The sequence below is a fragment of the Parambassis ranga genome, unplaced genomic scaffold, assembly GCF_900634625.1.
Source record: "Parambassis ranga unplaced genomic scaffold, fParRan2.1 scaffold_156_arrow_ctg1, whole genome shotgun sequence".
In the NCBI taxonomy this organism is placed as follows: Eukaryota; Metazoa; Chordata; class Actinopteri; family Ambassidae; genus Parambassis; species Parambassis ranga.
Window position 1 is genome coordinate 19,001 of NW_021144722.1, and position 27,799 is coordinate 46,799.

Genomic DNA, 27,799 nt, shown 5'->3' on the forward strand with positions numbered 1-27,799 from the left:
CCCCTACAAGTCTTTCTATCCTTACAAAAAAAAGACTAAAGAAATCTGCCAGCAAATCCAGGTGAAACAAAGCTGTATGACAATATCAAGACAGAAGACTATCTGATATACATGTGACATTCAGAGGAAGGAATATAACAGCAAATTGTTTTCTCCTCACAGTACAATCACTTCCTTTTTTTGTCTAAATCTTGCTTAGCGATCTGGCTTTTCTGCTGCTGCCACCTGCTGGTGCGGAGTGTGAACTACGCTTCATACACAATACAGTTCCATAACAGGGAAGATTTCTTGCAGGTCTGTCATGTTTATCATACTTCTTTGTACAGTAATGTACACATTTTGTTCCCTAAAAGGTTGCTTATTGTTCATTTCCTAATTTCTATTTTATTTATGAAGTATTTATATGTTTGCACACGCCCCAGAGCTCATCCTGAAGCCACATCTCCCTTTCACACAGAAGCTCATTTTTCCTGGTCACTGAAGATGAGAGTTGGGTGCTTCGTGTTTCAAGGAGAGCAGCATCCACGCATGTCAAACTACTACGGTAAATCTTCTCCGTGTATTTTTCTACAGCAAAAGGAGGGGGTGCACCATTCCTGGAAGTACTGCAATACCAGGTTGATGCGTGGAGTGGACGGAGCAAGCCCCAATTCCATCTCCCTTGTCCAAAAAGCAATTTAATATATGGTCCCCGGGTAGGGGAAATATCAGATATTAAACTGATAAGAACAGATACTACACTTGATCTTAGCCAAAAGGCCGAGAAGCGATGCCACGCTGGGGCCAGAGGAAAGCGAGCCATGCACGGCGCCGTCTCTCTCACTGATGGTTCCGAAGACGAACAGCGACTCCGATTTTAGCTTTCAGCTAGAAACTGCCCTTCTACAACTTGACTAAAGGGCCCAACACAAATCAAAGTGAAAAACTAAATTATAATGCAGTCAGCAAATCTTTAATCCACACATGAGGCCTAGAGAAAAGAATAGGAGTGCAAATTTCATGCTGAACAAACCACTAGGAGTGCAAATTTCATGCTAAACAAACCACTGGAAGGTGCTGCGAGAGAGCACCAGGTAAACACACACGCACACAGAGAGCCTCTTGTTCATTTTCATTAAACACGTTATGAGGGGAGAGCGCGAACGCAGTCCCCCACTACCAGAAATTATGCAGTCGAGATTCCCACATTTGGGGAATTCGCAGGGGTCAGCACAACCTAGAGTGCAATGGCTGAGCCTCGCCCTGGGTGAACCACCTTCTTGATCATGGTATCTCCCCTGCCAGGTAAGTATGAGTTGGGCACGTCACAAACAGGGGAGCCTTTCACACAGATGCCCCCCTGAACAATGGTACCTGACAATCTACAAACCATCAAAACCACACACACACAGCTCAGGCTGCATCTTCATAGACTGTCATTATAGAGTAACTAGGTTTTGGCACAAATGCCAGTCAAGATTAACTGTTTATTTGGAGCACACACCCTGCACTTTCCATCATACTTTAACATTCAGATTACCCCTACAAGTCTTTCTATCCTTACAAAAAAAAGACTAAAGAAATCTGCCAGCAAATCCAGGTGAAACAAAGCTGTATGACAATATCAAGACAGAAGACTATCTGATATACATGTGACATTCAGAGGAAGGAATATAACAGCAAATTGTTTTCTCCTCACAGTACAATCACTTCCTTTTTTTGTCTAAATCTTGCTTAGCCATCTGGCTTTTCTGCTGCTGCCACCTGCTGGTGCGGAGTGTGAACTACGCTTCATACACAATACAGTTCCATAACAGGGAAGATTTCTTGCAGGTCTGTCATGTTTATCATACTTCTTTGTACAGTAATGTACACATTTTGTTCCCTAAAAGGTTGCTTATTGTTCATTTCCTAATTTCTATTTTATTTATGAAGTATTTATATGTTTGCACACGCCCCAGAGCTCATCCTGAAGCCACATCTCCCTTTCACACAGAAGCTCATTTTTCCTGGTCACTGAAGATGAGAGTTGGGTGCTTCGTGTTTCAAGGAAAGCAGCATCCACGCATGTCAAACTACTACGGTAAATCTTCTCCGTGTATTTTTCTACAGCAAAAGGAGGGGGTGCACCATTCCTGGAAGTACTGCAATACCAGGTTGATGCGTGGAGTGGACGGAGCAAGCCCCAATTCCACCTCCCTTGTCCAAAAAGCAATTTAATATATGGTCCCCGGGTAGGGGACGTATCAGATATTAAACTGATAAGAACAGATACTACACTTGATCTTAGCCAAAAGGCCGAGAAGCGATGCCACGCTGGGGCCAGAGGAAAGCGAGCCATGCACGGCGCCGTCTCTCTCACTGATGGTTCCGAAGACGAACAGCGACTCCGATTTTAGCTTTCAGCTAGAAACTGCCCTTCTACAACTTGACTAAAGGGCCCAACACAAATCAAAGTGAAAAACTAAATTATAATGCAGTCAGCAAATCTTTAATCCACACATGAGGCCTAGAGAAAAGAATAGGAGTGCAAATTTCATGCTAAACAAACCACTGGAAGGTGCTGCGAGAGAGCACCAGGTAAACACACACGCACACAGAGAGCTGCTTGTTCATTTTCATTAAACGCGTTATGAGGGGAGAGCGCGAACGCAGTCCCCCACTACCAGAAATTATGCAGTCGAGATTCCCACATTTGGGGAATTCGCAGGGGTCAGCACAACCTAGAGTGCAATGGCTGAGCCTCGCCCTGGGTGAACCACCTTCTTGATCATGGTATCTCCCCTGCCAGGTAAGTATGAGTTGGGCACGTCACAAACAGGGGAGCCTTTCACACAGATGCCCCCCTGAACAATGGTACCTGACAATCTACAAACCATCAAAACCACACACACACAGCTCAGGCTGCATCTTCATAGACTGTCATTATAGAGTAACTAGGTTTTGGCACAAATGCCAGTCAAGATTAACTGTTTATTTGGAGCACACACCCTGCACTTTCCATCATACTTTAACAATCAGATCAGATTACCCCTACAAGTCTTTCTATCCTTACAAAAAAAAGACTAAAGAAATCTGCCAGCAAATCCAGGTGAAACAAAGCTGTATGACAATATCAAGACAGAAGACTATCTGATATACATGTGACATTCAGAGGAAGGAATATAACAGCAAATTGTTTTCTCCTCACAGTACAATCACTTCCTTTTTTTGTCTAAATCTTGCTTAGCCATCTGGCTTTTCTGCTGCTGCCACCTGCTGGTGCGGAGTGTGAACTACGCTTCATACACAATACAGTTCCATAACAGGGAAGATTTCTTGCAGGTCTGTCATGTTTATCATACTTCTTTGTACAGTAATGTACACATTTTGTTCCCTAAAAGGTTGCTTATTGTTCATTTCCTAATTTCTATTTTATTTATGAAGTATTTATATGTTTGCACACGCCCCAGAGCTCATCCTGAAGCCACATCTCCCTTTCACACAGAAGCTCATTTTTCCTGGTCACTGAAGATGAGAGTTGGGTGCTTCGTGTTTCAAGGAGAGCAGCATCCACGCATGTCAAACTACTACGGTAAATCTTCTCCGTGTATTTTTCTACAGCAAAAGGAGGGGGTGCACCATTCCTGGAAGTACTGCAATACCAGGTTGATGCGTGGAGTGGACGGAGCAAGCCCCAATTCCACCTCCCTTGTCCAAAAAGCAATTTAATATATGGTCCCCGGGTAGGGGACGTATCAGATATTAAACTGATAAGAACAGATACTACACTTGATCTTAGCCAAAAGGCCGAGAAGCGATGCCACGCTGGGGCCAGAGGAAAGCGAGCCATGCACGGCGCCGTCTCTCTCACTGATGGTTCCGAAGACGAACAGCGACTCCGATTTTAGCTTTCAGCTAGAAACTGCCCTTCTACAACTTGACTAAAGGGCCCAACACAAATCAAAGTGAAAAACTAAATTATAATGCAGTCAGCAAATCTTTAATCCACACATGAGGCCTAGAGAAAAGAATAGGAGTGCAAATTTCATGCTGAACAAACCACTAGGAGTGCAAATTTCATGCTAAACAAACCACTGGAAGGTGCTGCGAGAGAGCACCAGGTAAACACACACGCACACAGAGAGCTGCTTGTTCATTTTCATTAAACACGTTATGAGGGGAGAGCGCGAACGCAGTCCCCCACTACCAGAAATTATGCAGTCGAGATTCCCACATTTGGGGAATTCGCAGGGGTCAGCACAACCTAGAGTGCAATGGCTGAGCCTCGCCCTGGGTGAACCACCTTCTTGATCATGGTATCTCCCCTGCCAGGTAAGTATGAGTTGGGCACGTCACAAACAGGGGAGCCTTTCACACAGATGCCCCCCTGAACAATGGTACCTGACAATCTACAAACCATCAAAACCACACACACACAGCTCAGGCTGCATCTTCATAGACTGCCATTATAGAGTAACTAGGTTTTGGCACAAATGCCAGTCAAGATTAACTGTTTATTTGGAGCACACACCCTGCACTTTCCATCATACTTTAACATTCAGATTACCCCTACAAGTCTTTCTATCCTTACAAAAAAAGACTAAAGAAATCTGCCAGCAAATCCAGGTGAAACAAAGCTGTATGACAATATCAAGACAGAAGACTATCTGATATACATGTGACATTCAGAGGAAGGAATATAACAGCAAATTGTTTTCTCCTCACAGTACAATCACTTCCTTTTTTTGTCTAAATCTTGCTTAGCCATCTGGCTTTTCTGCTGCTGCCACCTGCTGGTGCGGAGTGTGAACTACGCTTCATACACAATACAGTTCCATAACAGGGAAGATTTCTTGCAGGTCTGTCATGTTTATCATACTTCTTTGTACAGTAATGTACACATTTTGTTCCCTAAAAGGTTGCTTATTGTTCATTTCCTAATTTCTATTTTATTTATGAAGTATTTATATGTTTGCACACGCCCCAGAGCTCATCCTGAAGCCACATCTCCCTTTCACACAGAAGCTCATTTTCCTGGTCACTGAAGATGAGAGTTGGGTGCTTCGTGTTTCAAGGAGAGCAGCATCCACGCATGTCAAACTACTACGGTAAATCTTCTCCGTGTATTTTTCTACAGCAAAAGGAGGGGGTGCACCATTCCTGGAAGTACTGCAATACCAGGTTGATGCGTGGAGTGGACGGAGCAAGCCCCTATTCCATCTCCCTTGTCCAAAAAGCAATTTAATATATGGTCCCCAGGTAGGGGACGTATCAGATATTAAACTGATAAGAACAGATACTACACTTGATCTTAGCCAAAAGGCCGAGAAGCGATGCCACGCTGGGGCCAGAGGAAAGCGAGCCATGCACGGCGCCGTCCCTCTCACTGATGGTTCCGAAGACGAACAGCGACTCCGATTTTAGCTTTCAGCTAGAAACTGCCCTTCTACAACTTGACTAAAGGGCCCAACACAAATCAAAGTGAAAAACTAAATTATAATGCAGTCAGCAAATCTTTAATCCACACATGAGGCCTAGAGAAAAGAATAGGAGTGCAAATTTCATGCTGAACAAACCACTGGAAGGTGCTGAGAGAGAGCACCAGGTAAACACTCACATCCTTGTTCATTTTCATTAAATTCAGCTGCTGCCACCTGCTGGTGTGGAGTGTGAACAACTTTTTCAAACAACCAGGAGAAACAGGAGGCCATTATCGAGCACATCATCAAAAGGAACCTGTGCATGTCAGCCATACTGGGGTGGAGGCAGAGGCACACAACTAGACACAGTTTAACTCTGAAAGTGTTGAAATTACACTTTCGGAGTTGAAATCAACTTAAAATCAACTCCTTAACCTTTAACTATGAAATTTCAACTGTCCAATTTTGCTGTGTATAGAGCAGACGGACTACTGCAAAACATATTATTGTATTGCTCTGTTGTATGTAGTATTTGGTTCACACTGAAATGTGCTTACTGGACACTGATGGACATATAAAATATTGTTAAGTATATTGACTTCTGTCACCTAGCTGATACTCATTTCAACTTTTAATTCTTCTCATTAGACCTGTGGATATGCATCGCCTTTGTCTGGCACAGAAAAAAGGACGGGCCAATCAGCTTCCGGGAAGAGACTGATTTACATTTTAAGCACATTCTAAGAGCACCGTGACTTACAGGTTCCGGTGACAGAGAAGCTGTACATAAACACACCTGTACGAAGGTACAAATGTGTTATTTCGGTAGCACATATACTAAAATTGGAACGATACAGAGAAGATTAGCATGGCCCCTGCGCAAGGATGACACGCAAATTCGTGAAGCGTTCCTCATTTTTTACATTTTTTAATTTTTTTTTTTATAAAGAATTTCAGTTTTCTGATGTAGCTACGACTACTACTGCACCTACAGATTCTGTCAACACTCCGTTGACTGGAAACTTAAAAATACTAACTACTGGAGAGGCCTGGGTGTGGAGCTTCTCACAGACAAGAGACAGACACCACTGATCTCCACACAAAGAGGCTGTCAATCATGTATTTCAATGGCGATGTCTCTGGTCAGATTCAGAATTCCTTTATCTATCCTTGTTCATTGTTTTCTCCTTACTTGCTTAGTTCAAGAGTTGAGGAGCTAGGTCAGAATGACCAGGCTTGTCCTCGGTTGAACTGGCTATGTGCTTAAAAACAAGTCAGTTGATAGGAAACAGATGTGGAAGCACACACAATGCCAGAATTAGTTGCCTAATTTACACACACACCTTCACCCACACACACACAGACAGGCTTGACTATAAAAGATCTTCAGTTTGAGGTTCGGGGGATTTTATCTGAATTGGCTGGCTGATACGTGTCAACAATTGATCTGAACAAAATCCTGCTGAAGGCTGACTTCTGGCTCTTGAATTTTTGTTCGATTCAAATTGACAATAGTCTGTCATGTATATCACACTTCTTTGTACAGTAATGTACACATTTTGTTCCCTAAAAGGTTGCTTATTGTTCATTTCCTAATTTCTATTTTATTTATTAAGTATTTATATGTTTGCACACGCCCCAGAGCTCATCCTGAAGCCACATCTCCCTTTCACACAGAAGCTCATTTTTCCTGGTCACTGAAGATGAGAGTTGGGTGCTTTGTGTTTCAAGGAGAGCAGCATCCACGCATGTCAAACTACTACGGTAAATCTTCTCCGTGTATTTTTCTACAGCAATAGGAGGGGGTGCACCATTCCTGGAAGTACTGCAATACCAGGTTGCTGCGTGGAATGGACGGAGCAAGCTCCTATTCCATCTCCCTTGTCCAAAAAGCAATTTAATATATGGTCCCCAGGTAGGGGACGTATCAGATATTAAACTGATAAGAACAGATACTACACTTGATCTTAGCCAAAAGGCCGAGAAGCGATGCCACGCTGGGGCCAGAGGAAAGCGAGCCATGCACGGCGCCGTCTCTCTCACTGATGGTTCCGAAGACGAACAGCGACTCCGATTTTAGCTTTCAGCTAGAAACTGCCCTTCTACAACTTGACTAAAGGGCCCAACACAAATCAAAGTGAAAAACTAAATTATAATGCAGTCAGCAAATCTTTAATCCACACATGAGGCCTAGAGAAAAGAATAGGAGTGCAAATTTCATGCTGAACAAACCACTAGGAGTGCAAATTTCATGCTAAACAAACCACTGGAAGGTGCTGCGAGAGAGCACCAGGTAAACACACACGCACACAGAGAGCTGCTTGTTCATTTTCATTAAACGCGTTATGAGGGGAGAGCGCGAACGCAGTCCCCCACTACCAGAAATTATGCAGTCGAGATTCCCACATTTGGGGAATTCGCAGGGGTCAGCACAACCTAGAGTGCAATGGCTGAGCCTCGCCCTGGGTGAACCACCTTCTTGATCATGGTATCTCCCCTGCCAGGTAAGTATGAGTTGGGCACGTCACAAACAGGGGAGCCTTTCACACAGATGCCCCCCTGAACAATGGTACCTGACAATCTACAAACCATCAAAACCACACACACACAGCTCAGGCTGCATCTTCATAGACTGTCATTATAGAGTAACTAGGTTTTGGCACAAATGCCAGTCAAGATTAACTGTTTATTTGGAGCACACACCCTGCACTTTCCATCATACTTTAACATTCAGATTACCCCTACAAGTCTTTCTATCCTTACAAAAAAAAGACTAAAGAAATCTGCCAGCAAATCCAGGTGAAACAAAGCTGTATGACAATATCAAGACAGAAGACTATCTGATATACATGTGACATTCAGAGGAAGGAATATAACAGCAAATTGTTTTCTCCTCACAGTACAATCACTTCCTTTTTTTGTCTAAATCTTGCTTAGCCATCTGGCTTTTCTGCTGCTGCCACCTGCTGGTGCGGAGTGTGAACTACGCTTCATACACAATACAGTTCCATAACAGGGAAGATTTCTTGCAGGTCTGTCATGTTTATCATACTTCTTTGTACAGTAATGTACACATTTTGTTCCCTAAAAGGTTGCTTATTGTTCATTTCCTAATTTCTATTTTATTTATGAAGTATTTATATGTTTGCACACGCCCCAGAGCTCATCCTGAAGCCACATCTCCCTTTCACACAGAAGCTCATTTTTCCTGGTCACTGAAGATGAGAGTTGGGTGCTTCGTGTTTCAAGGAGAGCAGCATCCACGCATGTCAAACTACTACGGTAAATCTTCTCCGTGTATTTTTCTACAGCAAAAGGAGGGGGTGCACCATTCCTGGAAGTACTGCAATACCAGGTTGATGCGTGGAGTGGACGGAGCAAGCCCCAATTCCACCTCCCTTGTCCAAAAAGCAATTTAATATATGGTCCCCAGGTAGGGGACGTATCAGATATTAAACTGATAAGAACAGATACTACACTTGATCTTAGCCAAAAGGCCGAGAAGCGATGCCACGCTGGGGCCAGAGGAAAGCGAGCCATGCACGGCGCCGTCTCTCTCACTGATGGTTCCGAAGACGAACAGCGACTCCGATTTTAGCTTTCAGCTAGAAACTGCCCTTCTACAACTTGACTAAAGGGCCCAACACAAATCAAAGTGAAAAACTAAATTATAATGCAGTCAGCAAATCTTTAATCCACACATGAGGCCTAGAGAAAAGAATAGGAGTGCAAATTTCATGCTGAACAAACCACTAGGAGTGCAAATTTCATGCTAAACAAACCACTGGAAGGTGCTGCGAGAGAGCACCAGGTAAACACACACGCACACAGAGAGCTGCTTGTTCATTTTCATTAAACACGTTATGAGGGGAGAGCGCGAACGCAGTCCCCCACTACCAGAAATTATGCAGTCGAGATTCCCACATTTGGGGAATTCGCAGGGGTCAGCACAACCTAGAGTGCAATGGCTGAGCCTCGCCCTGGGTGAACCACCTTCTTGATCATGGTATCTCCCCTGCCAGGTAAGTATGAGTTGGGCACGTCACAAACAGGGGAGCCTTTCACACAGATGCCCCCCTGAACAATGGTACCTGACAATCTACAAACCATCAAAACCACACACACACAGCTCAGGCTGCATCTTCATAGACTGCCATTATAGAGTAACTAGGTTTTGGCACAAATGCCAGTCAAGATTAACTGTTTATTTGGAGCACACACCCTGCACTTTCCATCATACTTTAACATTCAGATTACCCCTACAAGTCTTTCTATCCTTACAAAAAAAGACTAAAGAAATCTGCCAGCAAATCCAGGTGAAACAAAGCTGTATGACAATATCAAGACAGAAGACTATCTGATATACATGTGACATTCAGAGGAAGGAATATAACAGCAAATTGTTTTCTCCTCACAGTACAATCACTTCCTTTTTTTGTCTAAATCTTGCTTAGCCATCTGGCTTTTCTGCTGCTGCCACCTGCTGGTGCGGAGTGTGAACTACGCTTCATACACAATACAGTTCCATAACAGGGAAGATTTCTTGCAGGTCTGTCATGTTTATCATACTTCTTTGTACAGTAATGTACACATTTTGTTCCCTAAAAGGTTGCTTATTGTTCATTTCCTAATTTCTATTTTATTTATGAAGTATTTATATGTTTGCACACGCCCCAGAGCTCATCCTGAAGCCACATCTCCCTTTCACACAGAAGCTCATTTTTCCTGGTCACTGAAGATGAGAGTTGGGTGCTTCGTGTTTCAAGGAGAGCAGCATCCACGCATGTCAAACTACTACGGTAAATCTTCTCCGTGTATTTTTCTACAGCAAAAGGAGGGGGTGCACCATTCCTGGAAGTACTGCAATACCAGGTTGATGCGTGGAGTGGACGGAGCAAGCCCCAATTCCATCTCCCTTGTCCAAAAAGCAATTTAATATATGGTCCCCGGGTAGGGGACGTATCAGATATTAAACTGATAAGAACAGATACTACACTTGATCTTAGCCAAAAGGCCGAGAAGCGATGCCACGCTGGGGCCAGAGGAAAGCGAGCCATGCACGGCGCCGTCTCTCTCACTGATGGTTCCGAAGACGAACAGCGACTCCGATTTTAGCTTTCAGCTAGAAACTGCCCTTCTACAACTTGACTAAAGGGCCCAACACAAATCAAAGTGAAAAACTAAATTATAATGCAGTCAGCAAATCTTTAATCCACACATGAGGCCTAGAGAAAAGAATAGGAGTGCAAATTTCATGCTGAACAAACCACTAGGAGTGCAAATTTCATGCTAAACAAACCACTGGAAGGTGCTGCGAGAGAGCACCAGGTAAACACACACGCACACAGAGAGCTGCTTGTTCATTTTCATTAAACACGTTATGAGGGGAGAGCGCGAACGCAGTCCCCCACTACCAGAAATTATGCAGTCGAGATTCCCACATTTGGGGAATTCGCAGGGGTCAGCACAACCTAGAGTGCAATGGCTGAGCCTCGCCCTGGGTGAACCACCTTCTTGATCATGGTATCTCCCCTGCCAGGTAAGTATGAGTTGGGCACGTCACAAACAGGGGAGCCTTTCACACAGATGCCCCCCTGAACAATGGTACCTGACAATCTACAAACCATCAAAACCACACACACACAGCTCAGGCTGCATCTTCATAGACTGCCATTATAGAGTAACTAGGTTTTGGCACAAATGCCAGTCAAGATTAACTGTTTATTTGGAGCACACACCCTGCACTTTCCATCATACTTTAACATTCAGATTACCCCTACAAGTCTTTCTATCCTTACAAAAAAAAGACTAAAGAAATCTGCCAGCAAATCCAGGTGAAACAAAGCTGTATGACAATATCAAGACAGAAGACTATCTGATATACATGTGACATTCAGAGGAAGGAATATAACAGCAAATTGTTTTCTCCTCACAGTACAATCACTTCCTTTTTTTGTCTAAATCTTGCTTAGCCATCTGGCTTTTCTGCTGCTGCCACCTGCTGGTGCGGAGTGTGAACTACGCTTCATACACAATACAGTTCCATAACAGGGAAGATTTCTTGCAGGTCTGTCATGTTTATCATACTTCTTTGTACAGTAATGTACACATTTTGTTCCCTAAAAGGTTGCTTATTGTTCATTTCCTAATTTCTATTTTATTTATGAAGTATTTATATGTTTGCACACGCCCCAGAGCTCATCCTGAAGCCACATCTCCCTTTCACACAGAAGCTCATTTTTCCTGGTCACTGAAGATGAGAGTTGGGTGCTTCGTGTTTCAAGGAGAGCAGCATCCACGCATGTCAAACTACTACGGTAAATCTTCTCCGTGTATTTTTCTACAGCAAAAGGAGGGGGTGCACCATTCCTGGAAGTACTGCAATACCAGGTTGATGCGTGGAGTGGACGGAGCAAGCCCCAATTCCATCTCCCTTGTCCAAAAAGCAATTTAATATATGGTCCCCGGGTAGGGGACGTATCAGATATTAAACTGATAAGAACAGATACTACACTTGATCTTAGCCAAAAGGCCGAGAAGCGATGCCACGCTGGGGCCAGAGGAAAGCGAGCCATGCACGGCGCCGTCTCTCTCACTGATGGTTCCGAAGACGAACAGCGACTCCGATTTTAGCTTTCAGCTAGAAACTGCCCTTCTACAACTTGACTAAAGGGCCCAACACAAATCAAAGTGAAAAACTAAATTATAATGCAGTCAGCAAATCTTTAATCCACACATGAGGCCTAGAGAAAAGAATAGGAGTGCAAATTTCATGCTGAACAAACCACTAGGAGTGCAAATTTCATGCTAAACAAACCACTGGAAGGTGCTGCGAGAGAGCACCAGGTAAACACACACGCACACAGAGAGCTGCTTGTTCATTTTCATTAAACACGTTATGAGGGGAGAGCGCGAACGCAGTCCCCCACTACCAGAAATTATGCAGTCGAGATTCCCACATTTGGGGAATTCGCAGGGGTCAGCACAACCTAGAGTGCAATGGCTGAGCCTCGCCCTGGGTGAACCACCTTCTTGATCATGGTATCTCCCCTGCCAGGTAAGTATGAGTTGGGCACGTCACAAACAGGGGAGCCTTTCACACAGATGCCCCCCTGAACAATGGTACCTGACAATCTACAAACCATCAAAACCACACACACACAGCTCAGGCTGCATCTTCATAGACTGCCATTATAGAGTAACTAGGTTTTGGCACAAATGCCAGTCAAGATTAACTGTTTATTTGGAGCACACACCCTGCACTTTCCATCATACTTTAACATTCAGATTACCCCTACAAGTCTTTCTATCCTTACAAAAAAAGACTAAAGAAATCTGCCAGCAAATCCAGGTGAAACAAAGCTGTATGACAATATCAAGACAGAAGACTATCTGATATACATGTGACATTCAGAGGAAGGAATATAACAGCAAATTGTTTTCTCCTCACAGTACAATCACTTCCTTTTTTTGTCTAAATCTTGCTTAGCCATCTGGCTTTTCTGCTGCTGCCACCTGCTGGTGCGGAGTGTGAACTACGCTTCATACACAATACAGTTCCATAACAGGGAAGATTTCTTGCAGGTCTGTCATGTTTATCATACTTCTTTGTACAGTAATGTACACATTTTGTTCCCTAAAAGGTTGCTTATTGTTCATTTCCTAATTTCTATTTTATTTATGAAGTATTTATATGTTTGCACACGCCCCAGAGCTCATCCTGAAGCCACATCTCCCTTTCACACAGAAGCTCATTTTTCCTGGTCACTGAAGATGAGAGTTGGGTGCTTCGTGTTTCAAGGAGAGCAGCATCCACGCATGTCAAACTACTACGGTAAATCTTCTCCGTGTATTTTTCTACAGCAAAAGGAGGGGGTGCACCATTCCTGGAAGTACTGCAATACCAGGTTGATGCGTGGAGTGGACGGAGCAAGCCCCAATTCCATCTCCCTTGTCCAAAAAGCAATTTAATATATGGTCCCCGGGTAGGGGACGTATCAGATATTAAACTGATAAGAACAGATACTACACTTGATCTTAGCCAAAAGGCCGAGAAGCGATGCCACGCTGGGGCCAGAGGAAAGCGAGCCATGCACGGCGCCGTCTCTCTCACTGATGGTTCCGAAGACGAACAGCGACTCCGATTTTAGCTTTCAGCTAGAAACTGCCCTTCTACAACTTGACTAAAGGGCCCAACACAAATCAAAGTGAAAAACTAAATTATAATGCAGTCAGCAAATCTTTAATCCACACATGAGGCCTAGAGAAAAGAATAGGAGTGCAAATTTCATGCTGAACAAACCACTAGGAGTGCAAATTTCATGCTAAACAAACCACTGGAAGGTGCTGCGAGAGAGCACCAGGTAAACACACACGCACACAGAGAGCTGCTTGTTCATTTTCATTAAACACGTTATGAGGGGAGAGCGCGAACGCAGTCCCCCACTACCAGAAATTATGCAGTCGAGATTCCCACATTTGGGGAATTCGCAGGGGTCAGCACAACCTAGAGTGCAATGGCTGAGCCTCGCCCTGGGTGAACCACCTTCTTGATCATGGTATCTCCCCTGCCAGGTAAGTATGAGTTGGGCACGTCACAAACAGGGGAGCCTTTCACACAGATGCCCCCCTGAACAATGGTACCTGACAATCTACAAACCATCAAAACCACACACACACAGCTCAGGCTGCATCTTCATAGACTGCCATTATAGAGTAACTAGGTTTTGGCACAAATGCCAGTCAAGATTAACTGTTTATTTGGAGCACACACCCTGCACTTTCCATCATACTTTAACATTCAGATTACCCCTACAAGTCTTTCTATCCTTACAAAAAAAGACTAAAGAAATCTGCCAGCAAATCCAGGTGAAACAAAGCTGTATGACAATATCAAGACAGAAGACTATCTGATATACATGTGACATTCAGAGGAAGGAATATAACAGCAAATTGTTTTCTCCTCACAGTACAATCACTTCCTTTTTTTGTCTAAATCTTGCTTAGCCATCTGGCTTTTCTGCTGCTGCCACCTGCTGGTGCGGAGTGTGAACTACGCTTCATACACAATACAGTTCCATAACAGGGAAGATTTCTTGCAGGTCTGTCATGTTTATCATACTTCTTTGTACAGTAATGTACACATTTTGTTCCCTAAAAGGTTGCTTATTGTTCATTTCCTAATTTCTATTTTATTTATGAAGTATTTATATGTTTGCACACGCCCCAGAGCTCATCCTGAAGCCACATCTCCCTTTCACACAGAAGCTCATTTTTCCTGGTCACTGAAGATGAGAGTTGGGTGCTTCGTGTTTCAAGGAGAGCAGCATCCACGCATGTCAAACTACTACGGTAAATCTTCTCCGTGTATTTTTCTACAGCAAAAGGAGGGGGTGCACCATTCCTGGAAGTACTGCAATACCAGGTTGATGCGTGGAGTGGACGGAGCAAGCCCCAATTCCATCTCCCTTGTCCAAAAAGCAATTTAATATATGGTCCCCGGGTAGGGGACGTATCAGATATTAAACTGATAAGAACAGATACTACACTTGATCTTAGCCAAAAGGCCGAGAAGCGATGCCACGCTGGGGCCAGAGGAAAGCGAGCCATGCACGGCGCCGTCTCTCTCACTGATGGTTCCGAAGACGAACAGCGACTCCGATTTTAGCTTTCAGCTAGAAACTGCCCTTCTACAACTTGACTAAAGGGCCCAACACAAATCAAAGTGAAAAACTAAATTATAATGCAGTCAGCAAATCTTTAATCCACACATGAGGCCTAGAGAAAAGAATAGGAGTGCAAATTTCATGCTGAACAAACCACTAGGAGTGCAAATTTCATGCTAAACAAACCACTGGAAGGTGCTGCGAGAGAGCACCAGGTAAACACACACGCACACAGAGAGCTGCTTGTTCATTTTCATTAAACACGTTATGAGGGGAGAGCGCGAACGCAGTCCCCCACTACCAGAAATTATGCAGTCGAGATTCCCACATTTGGGGAATTCGCAGGGGTCAGCACAACCTAGAGTGCAATGGCTGAGCCTCGCCCTGGGTGAACCACCTTCTTGATCATGGTATCTCCCCTGCCAGGTAAGTATGAGTTGGGCACGTCACAAACAGGGGAGCCTTTCACACAGATGCCCCCCTGAACAATGGTACCTGACAATCTACAAACCATCAAAACCACACACACACAGCTCAGGCTGCATCTTCATAGACTGCCATTATAGAGTAACTAGGTTTTGGCACAAATGCCAGTCAAGATTAACTGTTTATTTGGAGCACACACCCTGCACTTTCCATCATACTTTAACATTCAGATTACCCCTACAAGTCTTTCTATCCTTACAAAAAAAGACTAAAGAAATCTGCCAGCAAATCCAGGTGAAACAAAGCTGTATGACAATATCAAGACAGAAGACTATCTGATATACATGTGACATTCAGAGGAAGGAATATAACAGCAAATTGTTTTCTCCTCACAGTACAATCACTTCCTTTTTTTGTCTAAATCTTGCTTAGCCATCTGGCTTTTCTGCTGCTGCCACCTGCTGGTGCGGAGTGTGAACTACGCTTCATACACAATACAGTTCCATAACAGGGAAGATTTCTTGCAGGTCTGTCATGTTTATCATACTTCTTTGTACAGTAATGTACACATTTTGTTCCCTAAAAGGTTGCTTATTGTTCATTTCCTAATTTCTATTTTATTTATGAAGTATTTATATGTTTGCACACGCCCCAGAGCTCATCCTGAAGCCACATCTCCCTTTCACACAGAAGCTCATTTTTCCTGGTCACTGAAGATGAGAGTTGGGTGCTTCGTGTTTCAAGGAGAGCAGCATCCACGCATGTCAAACTACTACGGTAAATCTTCTCCGTGTATTTTTCTACAGCAAAAGGAGGGGGTGCACCATTCCTGGAAGTACTGCAATACCAGGTTGATGCGTGGAGTGGACGGAGCAAGCCCCAATTCCATCTCCCTTGTCCAAAAAGCAATTTAATATATGGTCCCCGGGTAGGGGACGTATCAGATATTAAACTGATAAGAACAGATACTACACTTGATCTTAGCCAAAAGGCCGAGAAGCGATGCCACGCTGGGGCCAGAGGAAAGCGAGCCATGCACGGCGCCGTCTCTCTCACTGATGGTTCCGAAGACGAACAGCGACTCCGATTTTAGCTTTCAGCTAGAAACTGCCCTTCTACAACTTGACTAAAGGGCCCAACACAAATCAAAGTGAAAAACTAAATTATAATGCAGTCAGCAAATCTTTAATCCACACATGAGGCCTAGAGAAAAGAATAGGAGTGCAAATTTCATGCTGAACAAACCACTAGGAGTGCAAATTTCATGCTAAACAAACCACTGGAAGGTGCTGCGAGAGAGCACCAGGTAAACACACACGCACACAGAGAGCTGCTTGTTCATTTTCATTAAACACGTTATGAGGGGAGAGCGCGAACGCAGTCCCCCACTAGCAGAAATTATGCAGTCGAGATTCCCACATTTGGGGTATTCGCATGGGTCAGCACAACCTAGAGTGCAATGGCTGAGCCTCGCCCTGGGTGAACCACCTTCTTGATCATGGTATCTCCCCTGCCAGGTAAGTATGAGTTGGGCACGTCACAAACAGGGGAGCCTTTCACACAGATGCCCCCCTGAACAATGGTACCTGACAATCTACAAACCATCAAAACCACACACACACAGCTCAGGCTGCATCTTCATAGACTGCCATTATAGAGTAACTAGGTTTTGGCACAAATGCCAGTCAAGATTAACTGTTTATTTGGAGCACACACCCTGCACTTTCCATCATACTTTAACATTCAGATTACCCCTACAAGTCTTTCTATCCTTACAAAAAAAGACTAAAGAAATCTGCCAGCAAATCCAGGTGAAACAAAGCTGTATGACAATATCAAGACAGAAGACTATCTGATATACATGTGACATTCAGAGGAAGGAATATAACAGCAAATTGTTTTCTCCTCACAGTACAATCACTTCCTTTTTTTGTCTAAATCTTGCTTAGCCATCTGGCTTTTCTGCTGCTGCCACCTGCTGGTGCGGAGTGTGAACTACGCTTCATACACAATACAGTTCCATAACAGGGAAGATTTCTTGCAGGTCTGTCATGTTTATCATACTTCTTTGTACAGTAATGTACACATTTTGTTCCCTAAAAGGTTGCTTATTGTTCATTTCCTAATTTCTATTTTATTTATGAAGTATTTATATGTTTGCACACGCCCCAGAGCTCATCCTGAAGCCACATCTCCCTTTCACACAGAAGCTCATTTTTCCTGGTCACTGAAGATGAGAGTTGGGTGCTTCGTGTTTCAAGGAGAGCAGCATCCACGCATGTCAAACTACTACGGTAAATCTTCTCCGTGTATTTTTCTACAGCAAAAGGAGGGGGTGCACCATTCCTGGAAGTACTGCAATACCAGGTTGATGCGTGGAGTGGACGGAGCAAGCCCCAATTCCATCTCCCTTGTCCAAAAAGCAATTTAATATATGGTCCCCGGGTAGGGGACGTATCAGATATTAAACTGATAAGAACAGATACTACACTTGATCTTAGCCAAAAGGCCGAGAAGCGATGCCACGCTGGGGCCAGAGGAAAGCGAGCCATGCACGGCGCCGTCTCTCTCACTGATGGTTCCGAAGACGAACAGCGACTCCGATTTTAGCTTTCAGCTAGAAACTGCCCTTCTACAACTTGACTAAAGGGCCCAACACAAATCAAAGTGAAAAACTAAATTATAATGCAGTCAGCAAATCTTTAATCCACACATGAGGCCTAGAGAAAAGAATAGGAGTGCAAATTTCATGCTGAACAAACCACTAGGAGTGCAAATTTCATGCTAAACAAACCACTGGAAGGTGCTGCGAGAGAGCACCAGGTAAACACACACGCACACAGAGAGCTGCTTGTTCATTTTCATTAAACACGTTATGAGGGGAGAGCGCGAACGCAGTCCCCCACTACCAGAAATTATGCAGTCGAGATTCCCACATTTGGGGAATTCGCAGGGGTCAGCACAACCTAGAGTGCAATGGCTGAGCCTCGCCCTGGGTGAACCACCTTCTTGATCATGGTATCTCCCCTGCCAGGTAAGTATGAGTTGGGCACGTCACAAACAGGGGAGCCTTTCACACAGATGCCCCCCTGAACAATGGTACCTGACAATCTACAAACCATCAAAACCACACACACACAGCTCAGGCTGCATCTTCATAGACTGCCATTATAGAGTAACTAGGTTTTGGCACAAATGCCAGTCAAGATTAACTGTTTATTTGGAGCACACACCCTGCACTTTCCATCATACTTTAACATTCAGATTACCCCTACAAGTCTTTCTATCCTTACAAAAAAAAGACTAAAGAAATCTGCCAGCAAATCCAGGTGAAACAAAGCTGTATGACAATATCAAGACAGAAGACTATCTGATATACATGTGACATTCAGAGGAAGGAATATAACAGCAAATTGTTTTCTCCTCACAGTACAATCACTTCCTTTTTTTGTCTAAATCTTGCTTAGCCATCTGGCTTTTCTGCTGCTGCCACCTGCTGGTGCGGAGTGTGAACTACGCTTCATACACAATACAGTTCCATAACAGGGAAGATTTCTTGCAGGTCTGTCATGTTTATCATACTTCTTTGTACAGTAATGTACACATTTTGTTCCCTAAAAGGTTGCTTATTGTTCATTTCCTAATTTCTATTTTATTTATGAAGTATTTATATGTTTGCACACGCCCCAGAGCTCATCCTGAAGCCACATCTCCCTTTCACACAGAAGCTCATTTTTCCTGGTCACTGAAGATGAGAGTTGGGTGCTTCGTGTTTCAAGGAGAGCAGCATCCACGCATGTCAAACTACTACGGTAAATCTTCTCCGTGTATTTTTCTACAGCAAAAGGAGGGGGTGCACCATTCCTGGAAGTACTGCAATACCAGGTTGATGCGTGGAGTGGACGGAGCAAGCCCCAATTCCATCTCCCTTGTCCAAAAAGCAATTTAATATATGGTCCCCGGGTAGGGGACGTATCAGATATTAAACTGATAAGAACAGATACTACACTTGATCTTAGCCAAAAGGCCGAGAAGCGATGCCACGCTGGGGCCAGAGGAAAGCGAGCCATGCACGGCGCCGTCTCTCTCACTGATGGTTCCGAAGACGAACAGCGACTCCGATTTTAGCTTTCAGCTAGAAACTGCCCTTCTACAACTTGACTAAAGGGCCCAACACAAATCAAAGTGAAAAACTAAATTATAATGCAGTCAGCAAATCTTTAATCCACACATGAGGCCTAGAGAAAAGAATAGGAGTGCAAATTTCATGCTGAACAAACCACTAGGAGTGCAAATTTCATGCTAAACAAACCACTGGAAGGTGCTGCGAGAGAGCACCAGGTAAACACACACGCACACAGAGAGCTGCTTGTTCATTTTCATTAAACACGTTATGAGGGGAGAGCGCGAACGCAGTCCCCCACTACCAGAAATTATGCAGTCGAGATTCCCACATTTGGGGAATTCGCAGAGGTCGTGTCTACAGTGGTGCAAAAGTCTACAGTGACTGTAGACAGTTGCGCCTTTTGATTGGTCGCCTCTGACTGTAGACTCCCAATCAGATCGCGGGATCTGACTGTAGACTACCAATCGCGTGAAGCCGCCGCCCAAATTCAAATGTGTAAAGCAAACATGGCGGAGCCCGTTATACGAACCGTGGACCCGAATGCGCCGGTTTCTCGCCAACAAGCCGTGCTCGTGGCGACCAAAGAGGCCCGCAATTACCGGGAAAGAAGGCTCATATTCCCCAGCCCCTCGCCGGAGCTGCTGAACCCCGTCACCGCCGTTCCACACGCGGAAATGCTACTACGAGCGGAGGGTATCCGAGCCCCGTCCCGTAAGCAGTCCCTGGGAAAGCTGGTGGTTCCGTTCGGGCAATATCACAATGCTCCGTTCCACTGGCTTCTCGAAAACGACGTGGGCTACGTGAAGTTGTACGTATTGAAATCGACTTTTATATTTTATAACGCTCTGTTTATTTGTAGTCGGTGGCGTTTACGGCACATAACGATACCGCACTGTCAAAATACTACAACGAAACCTGCATTAAGACGTAAAATAGTAGTTCGTCGTAAACTATGGTCACGACAATATAAATAGTAACTATTTTGCTGAATAAAACGTGTGTGTGTGTTTTATTGAACGTGTTATCTGTGTATGCATCCACAGAGGCTGTATGAGGATGAAAGAGCTGTTAATTTCTCTGTCCAGCCTGTCATTAGGCTCTTTTTAAGCCTTGCTGTGTATTTTTGACCAGTATACTTACTGTAAAATCACACTCATGCTTACTATGTCTGTACTAAGTTCATGTTTTATGATTTCAGCCTACTGGATAGACACAGAGGTGCCAAGGGACGGCACCTCAGGACCTATTCTGCACCTCTGATCCATCGTCTCAACACCCGCTGCCAGCACCTGTTTGGGGAAACAGTGGAGGAAAACTTTCAGATCCCTACTGATGTGCCATCAGATGAACTACTTGGGTTGGAGTATTTATTCAGACAGAGCACTGGGGAATCCTTCTCTCTTCAGGACATTGTGGATGATGGTCCTGGTCCAGATGAAGAGGTGGTTCAACCTGGGCAGCCTGATCCAGAGGAGGGTGATGAAGCCTACCACAGCGACACAGAGGCGTGTGGCGAGGGGTTGGATGCCGTTCTGCCCCATATCACGCTCACAAGGGATGAAACATCAACTGCTCACCCCCCGGCTTTTGTGAGTAGCTTGTGTGTGCCGCTGCTATGAAATACAATCAAATGGATGAAAACAACACAGTGGTTTAGAATTTAAAAAAAAAAAAAAACATTTTATCTTACTGGATTTGTTTATTATTTCCTGCCAGGAGGATGCCTGCAGTCTCAACCCTCTTCCTGGCTTCAAAAAGCTGGAGATGTTTTGCTCTGCACTGGTGGAGATCGGCCTGTCGGATGATCACCTGTCGCTCACTGCCGAGCAGAGAGACAAGCTTCTCCAGTTGTGGAAGGCTGTGGAGGAGCATGATAAGCAGCCTCACAAGTTCAACCAGCTGTACAGGACACACTGGGGCAACACATTGTACTGCCGCACCAAGAGGGACGACCTGGTTGAGGCTGCTGTGGTACAGAGAGTCAAGATGGCCAAGCGCTATGCCCCAGCACAGCATAACATTCAACACAACAGGCTAATGTATACACTGGTGAAGCTGTTGTGGTTGAGGTCGCATGGTTCTCTCGCAAGCCCAGTAAAGAATGAAATCTTAAAGGCTTACGAGAGGATCCAGCACCGGGTTTTGTTGGAGGATGCAGTGTTGAGCAAAGCTGGTATTCCCCTAGCCAAGATTAACATCAAGACTGTACGGGATTTTATCAGACGCCAGGAGAGGCTGCTCAACCTGCATTCTACCCAACAGCCCCAGACCATCACAAAGACTACGTCCATCTCCTCTGTTCAGCTCCCTCCTGCACCACACCAGCCAGCGGTCCTCCCACCACCAGACTACCCTCTAAAGGAGTACGAATATACACCTAGTCTGGCAGGGACAAAGGTGTTGAAAGGACGAGCAGACATTTTTACACCTGTCAGCCACCCTGAACCACCACTGCAACTGGTGCCAGCCCCCCGCAAAAAAGTGCCTGTGACATCCACCATCACCAGACCATCCTCTGTTTCTGCCTCTGACAATGCTGGGCCCCCAGTGCAGCTCTCAAAGCCAGCCAGCCAAAAGGATCCTCCACCTGCTCCCAAAACAGCTTCAGCTGAAGGAGCTGGGCAGGAGCTGGGCAAGAGCTGGGCAAGGGCGACTCAGTACAAGCGGAAGCTGAAGGAAGACCCCTCAGACATGGGAGCAAAAGTATCACGGATACAAAGTCTCCCTGTCTGTAAATGTGCAACCAGCCCCCCAGGGCATAAAAAATACAAAAAAAAATGTTTCTGCCCAAAAAAATGATGTCACCTTCTAAAGGTTTTGAAAAACAAGTGTATGACAGTTATGAACAATTTATGGTTGCTGTAGACACAATGGGGAAGCTGTAAATACATAAATACTTAACCATGTGCTTGCCAAGGCAGCCATCCAGAGCTGCCACTCACACTAATTCCTGATCCTGTCTGTCTGCATCACCTAAAACAAAGGGAAAAAAGATGTTTTGCATATACACAGAGCTGGAGGTTAATAGAATAGAATATATGTATGTATCGTGGTTTCTAATGATTGTTCAAATTTGACCTCATTTACAATGTCTCCACTGTGGTGTGAGTAATGTGTATGTTTGTGTTTTTGTTTGCCCAGCTACAAAATTATTCATTAAATCAGACAATGTTACAGTAATGCTGTGTTCTTGCTGTCATTTCTAAGACAACTGAGGCCTATTTGTTTATGAAGCAAACAGGAAGACTTCCAGGAATTTTGTTTTCAAGGAAAGATAGACCAGAGAAACAGGCTCTGAGTTCGATTCCCGACAGGAACATGTATAATGCAGAACAAATTATCTTTAGACTTTATATTCTTTTAACAACTACATCGCAGGGGTCAGCACAACCTAGAGTGCAATGGCTGAGCCTCGCCCTGGGTGAACCACCTTCTTGATCATGGTATCTCCCCTGCCAGGTAAGTATGAGTTGGGCACGTCACAAACAGGGGAGCCTTTCACACAGATGCCCCCCTGAACAATGGTACCTGACAATCTACAAACCATCAAAACCACACACACACAGCTCAGGCTGCATCTTCATAGACTGCCATTATAGAGTAACTAGGTTTTGGCACAAATGCCAGTCAAGATTAACTGTTTATTTGGAGCACACACCCTGCACTTTCCATCATACTTTAACATTCAGATTACCCCTACAAGTCTTTCTATCCTTACAAAAAAAGACTAAAGAAATCTGCCAGCAAATCCAGGTGAAACAAAGCTGTATGACAATATCAAGACAGAAGACTATCTGATATACATGTGACATTCAGAGGAAGGAATATAACAGCAAATTGTTTTCTCCTCACAGTACAATCACTTCCTTTTTTTGTCTAAATCTTGCTTAGCCATCTGGCTTTTCTGCTGCTGCCACCTGCTGGTGCGGAGTGTGAACTACGCTTCATACACAATACAGTTCCATAACAGGGAAGATTTCTTGCAGGTCTGTCATGTTTATCATACTTCTTTGTACAGTAATGTACACATTTTGTTCCCTAAAAGGTTGCTTATTGTTCATTTCCTAATTTCTATTTTATTTATGAAGTATTTATATGTTTGCACACGCCCCAGAGCTCATCCTGAAGCCACATCTCCCTTTCACACAGAAGCTCATTTTTCCTGGTCACTGAAGATGAGAGTTGGGTGCTTCGTGTTTCAAGGAGAGCAGCATCCACGCATGTCAAACTACTACGGTAAATCTTCTCCGTGTATTTTTCTACAGCAAAAGGAGGGGGTGCACCATTCCTGGAAGTACTGCAATACCAGGTTGATGCGTGGAGTGGACGGAGCAAGCCCCAATTCCATCTCCCTTGTCCAAAAAGCAATTTAATATATGGTCCCCGGGTAGGGGACGTATCAGATATTAAACTGATAAGAACAGATACTACACTTGATCTTAGCCAAAAGGCCGAGAAGCGATGCCACGCTGGGGCCAGAGGAAAGCGAGCCATGCACGGCGCCGTCTCTCTCACTGATGGTTCCGAAGACGAACAGCGACTCCGATTTTAGCTTTCAGCTAGAAACTGCCCTTCTACAACTTGACTAAAGGGCCCAACACAAATCAAAGTGAAAAACTAAATTATAATGCAGTCAGCAAATCTTTAATCCACACATGAGGCCTAGAGAAAAGAATAGGAGTGCAAATTTCATGCTGAACAAACCACTAGGAGTGCAAATTTCATGCTAAACAAACCACTGGAAGGTGCTGCGAGAGAGCACCAGGTAAACACACACGCACACAGAGAGCTGCTTGTTCATTTTCATTAAACACGTTATGAGGGGAGAGCGCGAACGCAGTCCCCCACTACCAGAAATTATGCAGTCGAGATTCCCACATTTGGGGAATTCGCAGGGGTCAGCACAACCTAGAGTGCAATGGCTGAGCCTCGCCCTGGGTGAACCACCTTCTTGATCATGGTATCTCCCCTGCCAGGTAAGTATGAGTTGGGCACGTCACAAACAGGGGAGCCTTTCACACAGATGCCCCCCTGAACAATGGTACCTGACAATCTACAAACCATCAAAACCACACACACACAGCTCAGGCTGCATCTTCATAGACTGCCATTATAGAGTAACTAGGTTTTGGCACAAATGCCAGTCAAGATTAACTGTTTATTTGGAGCACACACCCTGCACTTTCCATCATACTTTAACATTCAGATTACCCCTACAAGTCTTTCTATCCTTACAAAAAAAGACTAAAGAAATCTGCCAGCAAATCCAGGTGAAACAAAGCTGTATGACAATATCAAGACAGAAGACTATCTGATATACATGTGACATTCAGAGGAAGGAATATAACAGCAAATTGTTTTCTCCTCACAGTACAATCACTTCCTTTTTTTGTCTAAATCTTGCTTAGCCATCTGGCTTTTCTGCTGCTGCCACCTGCTGGTGCGGAGTGTGAACTACGCTTCATACACAATACAGTTCCATAACAGGGAAGATTTCTTGCAGGTCTGTCATGTTTATCATACTTCTTTGTACAGTAATGTACACATTTTGTTCCCTAAAAGGTTGCTTATTGTTCATTTCCTAATTTCTATTTTATTTATGAAGTATTTATATGTTTGCACACGCCCCAGAGCTCATCCTGAAGCCACATCTCCCTTTCACACAGAAGCTCATTTTTCCTGGTCACTGAAGATGAGAGTTGGGTGCTTCGTGTTTCAAGGAGAGCAGCATCCACGCATGTCAAACTACTACGGTAAATCTTCTCCGTGTATTTTTCTACAGCAAAAGGAGGGGGTGCACCATTCCTGGAAGTACTGCAATACCAGGTTGATGCGTGGAGTGGACGGAGCAAGCCCCAATTCCATCTCCCTTGTCCAAAAAGCAATTTAATATATGGTCCCCGGGTAGGGGACGTATCAGATATTAAACTGATAAGAACAGATACTACACTTGATCTTAGCCAAAAGGCCGAGAAGCGATGCCACGCTGGGGCCAGAGGAAAGCGAGCCATGCACGGCGCCGTCTCTCTCACTGATGGTTCCGAAGACGAACAGCGACTCCGATTTTAGCTTTCAGCTAGAAACTGCCCTTCTACAACTTGACTAAAGGGCCCAACACAAATCAAAGTGAAAAACTAAATTATAATGCAGTCAGCAAATCTTTAATCCACACATGAGGCCTAGAGAAAAGAATAGGAGTGCAAATTTCATGCTGAACAAACCACTAGGAGTGCAAATTTCATGCTAAACAAACCACTGGAAGGTGCTGCGAGAGAGCACCAGGTAAACACACACGCACACAGAGAGCTGCTTGTTCATTTTCATTAAACACGTTATGAGGGGAGAGCGCGAACGCAGTCCCCCACTACCAGAAATTATGCAGTCGAGATTCCCACATTTGGGGAATTCGCAGGGGTCAGCACAACCTAGAGTGCAATGGCTGAGCCTCGCCCTGGGTGAACCACCTTCTTGATCATGGTATCTCCCCTGCCAGGTAAGTATGAGTTGGGCACGTCACAAACAGGGGAGCCTTTCACACAGATGCCCCCCTGAACAATGGTACCTGACAATCTACAAACCATCAAAACCACACACACACAGCTCAGGCTGCATCTTCATAGACTGCCATTATAGAGTAACTAGGTTTTGGCACAAATGCCAGTCAAGATTAACTGTTTATTTGGAGCACACACCCTGCACTTTCCATCATACTTTAACATTCAGATTACCCCTACAAGTCTTTCTATCCTTACAAAAAAAAGACTAAAGAAATCTGCCAGCAAATCCAGGTGAAACAAAGCTGTATGACAATATCAAGACAGAAGACTATCTGATATACATGTGACATTCAGAGGAAGGAATATAACAGCAAATTGTTTTCTCCTCACAGTACAATCACTTCCTTTTTTTGTCTAAATCTTGCTTAGCCATCTGGCTTTTCTGCTGCTGCCACCTGCTGGTGCGGAGTGTGAACTACGCTTCATACACAATACAGTTCCATAACAGGGAAGATTTCTTGCAGGTCTGTCATGTTTATCATACTTCTTTGTACAGTAATGTACACATTTTGTTCCCTAAAAGGTTGCTTATTGTTCATTTCCTAATTTCTATTTTATTTATGAAGTATTTATATGTTTGCACACGCCCCAGAGCTCATCCTGAAGCCACATCTCCCTTTCACACAGAAGCTCATTTTTCCTGGTCACTGAAGATGAGAGTTGGGTGCTTCGTGTTTCAAGGAGAGCAGCATCCACGCATGTCAAACTACTACGGTAAATCTTCTCCGTGTATTTTTCTACAGCAAAAGGAGGGGGTGCACCATTCCTGGAAGTACTGCAATACCAGGTTGATGCGTGGAGTGGACGGAGCAAGCCCCAATTCCATCTCCCTTGTCCAAAAAGCAATTTAATATATGGTCCCCGGGTAGGGGACGTATCAGATATTAAACTGATAAGAACAGATACTACACTTGATCTTAGCCAAAAGGCCGAGAAGCGATGCCACGCTGGGGCCAGAGGAAAGCGAGCCATGCACGGCGCCGTCTCTCTCACTGATGGTTCCGAAGACGAACAGCGACTCCGATTTTAGCTTTCAGCTAGAAACTGCCCTTCTACAACTTGACTAAAGGGCCCAACACAAATCAAAGTGAAAAACTAAATTATAATGCAGTCAGCAAATCTTTAATCCACACATGAGGCCTAGAGAAAAGAATAGGAGTGCAAATTTCATGTTGAACAAACCACTAGGAGTGCAAATTTCATGCTAAACAAACCACTGGAAGGTGCTGCGAGAGAGCACCAGGTAAACACACACGCACACAGAGAGCTGCTTGTTCATTTTCATTAAACGCGTTATGAGGGGAGAGCGCGAACGCAGTCCCCCACTACCAGAAATTATGCAGTCGAGATTCCCACATTTGGGGAATTCGCAGGGGTCAGCACAACCTAGAGTGCAATGGCTGAGCCTCGCCCTGGGTGAACCACCTTCTTGATCATGGTATCTCCCCTGCCAGGTAAGTATGAGTTGGGCACGTCACAAACAGGGGAGCCTTTCACACAGATGCCCCCCTGAACAATGGTACCTGACAATCTACAAACCATCAAAACCACACACACACAGCTCAGGCTGCATCTTCATAGACTGCCATTATAGAGTAACTAGGTTTTGGCACAAATGCCAGTCAAGATTAACTGTTTATTTGG

General features: G+C 44.4%; 1 protein-coding gene, 32 non-coding genes and 1 pseudogene across 33 annotated transcripts; 2 read left to right on the forward strand and 32 right to left on the reverse strand.

Moving 5' to 3' along the window:
• Window positions 1–580: 580 nt before the first annotated feature.
• Window positions 581–771, reverse strand: LOC114429519 (U2 spliceosomal RNA). The gene has a single exon (XR_003669766.1). It is a non-coding gene; the product is annotated as a U2 spliceosomal RNA (small nuclear RNA).
• A 356-nt stretch (window positions 772–1,127) lies between these two features.
• Window positions 1,128–1,292, reverse strand: LOC114429572 (U1 spliceosomal RNA). The gene has a single exon (XR_003669815.1). It is a non-coding gene; the product is annotated as a U1 spliceosomal RNA (small nuclear RNA).
• An 806-nt stretch (window positions 1,293–2,098) lies between these two features.
• LOC114429517 (U2 spliceosomal RNA) lies at window positions 2,099–2,289 on the reverse strand. The gene has a single exon (XR_003669764.1). It is a non-coding gene; the product is annotated as a U2 spliceosomal RNA (small nuclear RNA).
• Window positions 2,290–2,613: 324 nt separating this feature from the next.
• LOC114429512 (U1 spliceosomal RNA) lies at window positions 2,614–2,778 on the reverse strand. The gene has a single exon (XR_003669759.1). It is a non-coding gene; the product is annotated as a U1 spliceosomal RNA (small nuclear RNA).
• Window positions 2,779–3,589: 811 nt separating this feature from the next.
• LOC114429518 (U2 spliceosomal RNA) lies at window positions 3,590–3,780 on the reverse strand. Its single transcript, XR_003669765.1, has one exon. It is a non-coding gene; the product is annotated as a U2 spliceosomal RNA (small nuclear RNA).
• A 356-nt stretch (window positions 3,781–4,136) lies between these two features.
• LOC114429523 (U1 spliceosomal RNA) lies at window positions 4,137–4,301 on the reverse strand. The gene has a single exon (XR_003669770.1). It is a non-coding gene; the product is annotated as a U1 spliceosomal RNA (small nuclear RNA).
• Window positions 4,302–5,105: 804 nt separating this feature from the next.
• Window positions 5,106–5,296, reverse strand: LOC114429558 (U2 spliceosomal RNA). Its single transcript, XR_003669801.1, has one exon. It is a non-coding gene; the product is annotated as a U2 spliceosomal RNA (small nuclear RNA).
• Window positions 5,297–6,195: 899 nt separating this feature from the next.
• LOC114429526 (U6 spliceosomal RNA) lies at window positions 6,196–6,301 on the forward strand. Its single transcript, XR_003669772.1, has one exon. It is a non-coding gene; the product is annotated as a U6 spliceosomal RNA (small nuclear RNA).
• An 880-nt stretch (window positions 6,302–7,181) lies between these two features.
• LOC114429521 (U2 spliceosomal RNA) lies at window positions 7,182–7,372 on the reverse strand. The gene has a single exon (XR_003669768.1). It is a non-coding gene; the product is annotated as a U2 spliceosomal RNA (small nuclear RNA).
• Window positions 7,373–7,728: 356 nt separating this feature from the next.
• Window positions 7,729–7,893, reverse strand: LOC114429529 (U1 spliceosomal RNA). The gene has a single exon (XR_003669775.1). It is a non-coding gene; the product is annotated as a U1 spliceosomal RNA (small nuclear RNA).
• An 806-nt stretch (window positions 7,894–8,699) lies between these two features.
• Window positions 8,700–8,890, reverse strand: LOC114429559 (U2 spliceosomal RNA). The gene has a single exon (XR_003669802.1). It is a non-coding gene; the product is annotated as a U2 spliceosomal RNA (small nuclear RNA).
• A 356-nt stretch (window positions 8,891–9,246) lies between these two features.
• On the reverse strand, window positions 9,247–9,411 carry LOC114429530 (U1 spliceosomal RNA). Its single transcript, XR_003669776.1, has one exon. It is a non-coding gene; the product is annotated as a U1 spliceosomal RNA (small nuclear RNA).
• Window positions 9,412–10,216: 805 nt separating this feature from the next.
• LOC114429560 (U2 spliceosomal RNA) lies at window positions 10,217–10,407 on the reverse strand. The gene has a single exon (XR_003669803.1). It is a non-coding gene; the product is annotated as a U2 spliceosomal RNA (small nuclear RNA).
• A 356-nt stretch (window positions 10,408–10,763) lies between these two features.
• On the reverse strand, window positions 10,764–10,928 carry LOC114429531 (U1 spliceosomal RNA). The gene has a single exon (XR_003669777.1). It is a non-coding gene; the product is annotated as a U1 spliceosomal RNA (small nuclear RNA).
• An 806-nt stretch (window positions 10,929–11,734) lies between these two features.
• On the reverse strand, window positions 11,735–11,925 carry LOC114429562 (U2 spliceosomal RNA). Its single transcript, XR_003669805.1, has one exon. It is a non-coding gene; the product is annotated as a U2 spliceosomal RNA (small nuclear RNA).
• A 356-nt stretch (window positions 11,926–12,281) lies between these two features.
• LOC114429532 (U1 spliceosomal RNA) lies at window positions 12,282–12,446 on the reverse strand. Its single transcript, XR_003669778.1, has one exon. It is a non-coding gene; the product is annotated as a U1 spliceosomal RNA (small nuclear RNA).
• Window positions 12,447–13,251: 805 nt separating this feature from the next.
• On the reverse strand, window positions 13,252–13,442 carry LOC114429563 (U2 spliceosomal RNA). The gene has a single exon (XR_003669806.1). It is a non-coding gene; the product is annotated as a U2 spliceosomal RNA (small nuclear RNA).
• A 356-nt stretch (window positions 13,443–13,798) lies between these two features.
• On the reverse strand, window positions 13,799–13,963 carry LOC114429533 (U1 spliceosomal RNA). Its single transcript, XR_003669779.1, has one exon. It is a non-coding gene; the product is annotated as a U1 spliceosomal RNA (small nuclear RNA).
• Window positions 13,964–14,768: 805 nt separating this feature from the next.
• LOC114429564 (U2 spliceosomal RNA) lies at window positions 14,769–14,959 on the reverse strand. The gene has a single exon (XR_003669807.1). It is a non-coding gene; the product is annotated as a U2 spliceosomal RNA (small nuclear RNA).
• Window positions 14,960–15,315: 356 nt separating this feature from the next.
• LOC114429534 (U1 spliceosomal RNA) lies at window positions 15,316–15,480 on the reverse strand. The gene has a single exon (XR_003669780.1). It is a non-coding gene; the product is annotated as a U1 spliceosomal RNA (small nuclear RNA).
• An 805-nt stretch (window positions 15,481–16,285) lies between these two features.
• LOC114429565 (U2 spliceosomal RNA) lies at window positions 16,286–16,476 on the reverse strand. The gene has a single exon (XR_003669808.1). It is a non-coding gene; the product is annotated as a U2 spliceosomal RNA (small nuclear RNA).
• A 356-nt stretch (window positions 16,477–16,832) lies between these two features.
• Window positions 16,833–16,997, reverse strand: LOC114429551 (U1 spliceosomal RNA). The gene has a single exon (XR_003669796.1). It is a non-coding gene; the product is annotated as a U1 spliceosomal RNA (small nuclear RNA).
• An 805-nt stretch (window positions 16,998–17,802) lies between these two features.
• On the reverse strand, window positions 17,803–17,993 carry LOC114429566 (U2 spliceosomal RNA). Its single transcript, XR_003669809.1, has one exon. It is a non-coding gene; the product is annotated as a U2 spliceosomal RNA (small nuclear RNA).
• Window positions 17,994–18,349: 356 nt separating this feature from the next.
• Window positions 18,350–18,514, reverse strand: LOC114429535 (U1 spliceosomal RNA). The gene has a single exon (XR_003669781.1). It is a non-coding gene; the product is annotated as a U1 spliceosomal RNA (small nuclear RNA).
• Window positions 18,515–19,320: 806 nt separating this feature from the next.
• Window positions 19,321–19,511, reverse strand: LOC114429567 (U2 spliceosomal RNA). The gene has a single exon (XR_003669810.1). It is a non-coding gene; the product is annotated as a U2 spliceosomal RNA (small nuclear RNA).
• A 356-nt stretch (window positions 19,512–19,867) lies between these two features.
• On the reverse strand, window positions 19,868–20,025 carry LOC114429557 (U1 spliceosomal RNA). Its single transcript, XR_003669800.1, has one exon. It is a non-coding gene; the product is annotated as a U1 spliceosomal RNA (small nuclear RNA).
• A 79-nt stretch (window positions 20,026–20,104) lies between these two features.
• On the forward strand, window positions 20,105–22,301 carry LOC114429505 (uncharacterized; the record flags this gene model as incomplete). Its single annotated transcript, XM_028398304.1, has 3 exons — window positions 20,105–20,406; window positions 20,797–21,187; window positions 21,315–22,301. Coding segments are annotated over exons 1-3 (1,680 nt in total), but the record flags the coding sequence as incomplete, so codon positions are not given.
• Window positions 22,302–22,884: 583 nt separating this feature from the next.
• Window positions 22,885–23,065, reverse strand: LOC114429556 (uncharacterized; annotated as a pseudogene).
• Window positions 23,066–23,870: 805 nt separating this feature from the next.
• LOC114429568 (U2 spliceosomal RNA) lies at window positions 23,871–24,061 on the reverse strand. The gene has a single exon (XR_003669811.1). It is a non-coding gene; the product is annotated as a U2 spliceosomal RNA (small nuclear RNA).
• A 356-nt stretch (window positions 24,062–24,417) lies between these two features.
• On the reverse strand, window positions 24,418–24,582 carry LOC114429537 (U1 spliceosomal RNA). The gene has a single exon (XR_003669782.1). It is a non-coding gene; the product is annotated as a U1 spliceosomal RNA (small nuclear RNA).
• An 805-nt stretch (window positions 24,583–25,387) lies between these two features.
• Window positions 25,388–25,578, reverse strand: LOC114429569 (U2 spliceosomal RNA). Its single transcript, XR_003669812.1, has one exon. It is a non-coding gene; the product is annotated as a U2 spliceosomal RNA (small nuclear RNA).
• Window positions 25,579–25,934: 356 nt separating this feature from the next.
• Window positions 25,935–26,099, reverse strand: LOC114429539 (U1 spliceosomal RNA). Its single transcript, XR_003669784.1, has one exon. It is a non-coding gene; the product is annotated as a U1 spliceosomal RNA (small nuclear RNA).
• Window positions 26,100–26,905: 806 nt separating this feature from the next.
• Window positions 26,906–27,096, reverse strand: LOC114429570 (U2 spliceosomal RNA). The gene has a single exon (XR_003669813.1). It is a non-coding gene; the product is annotated as a U2 spliceosomal RNA (small nuclear RNA).
• Window positions 27,097–27,452: 356 nt separating this feature from the next.
• On the reverse strand, window positions 27,453–27,617 carry LOC114429540 (U1 spliceosomal RNA). The gene has a single exon (XR_003669785.1). It is a non-coding gene; the product is annotated as a U1 spliceosomal RNA (small nuclear RNA).
• Between the last annotated feature and the right edge of the window lie 182 nt (window positions 27,618–27,799).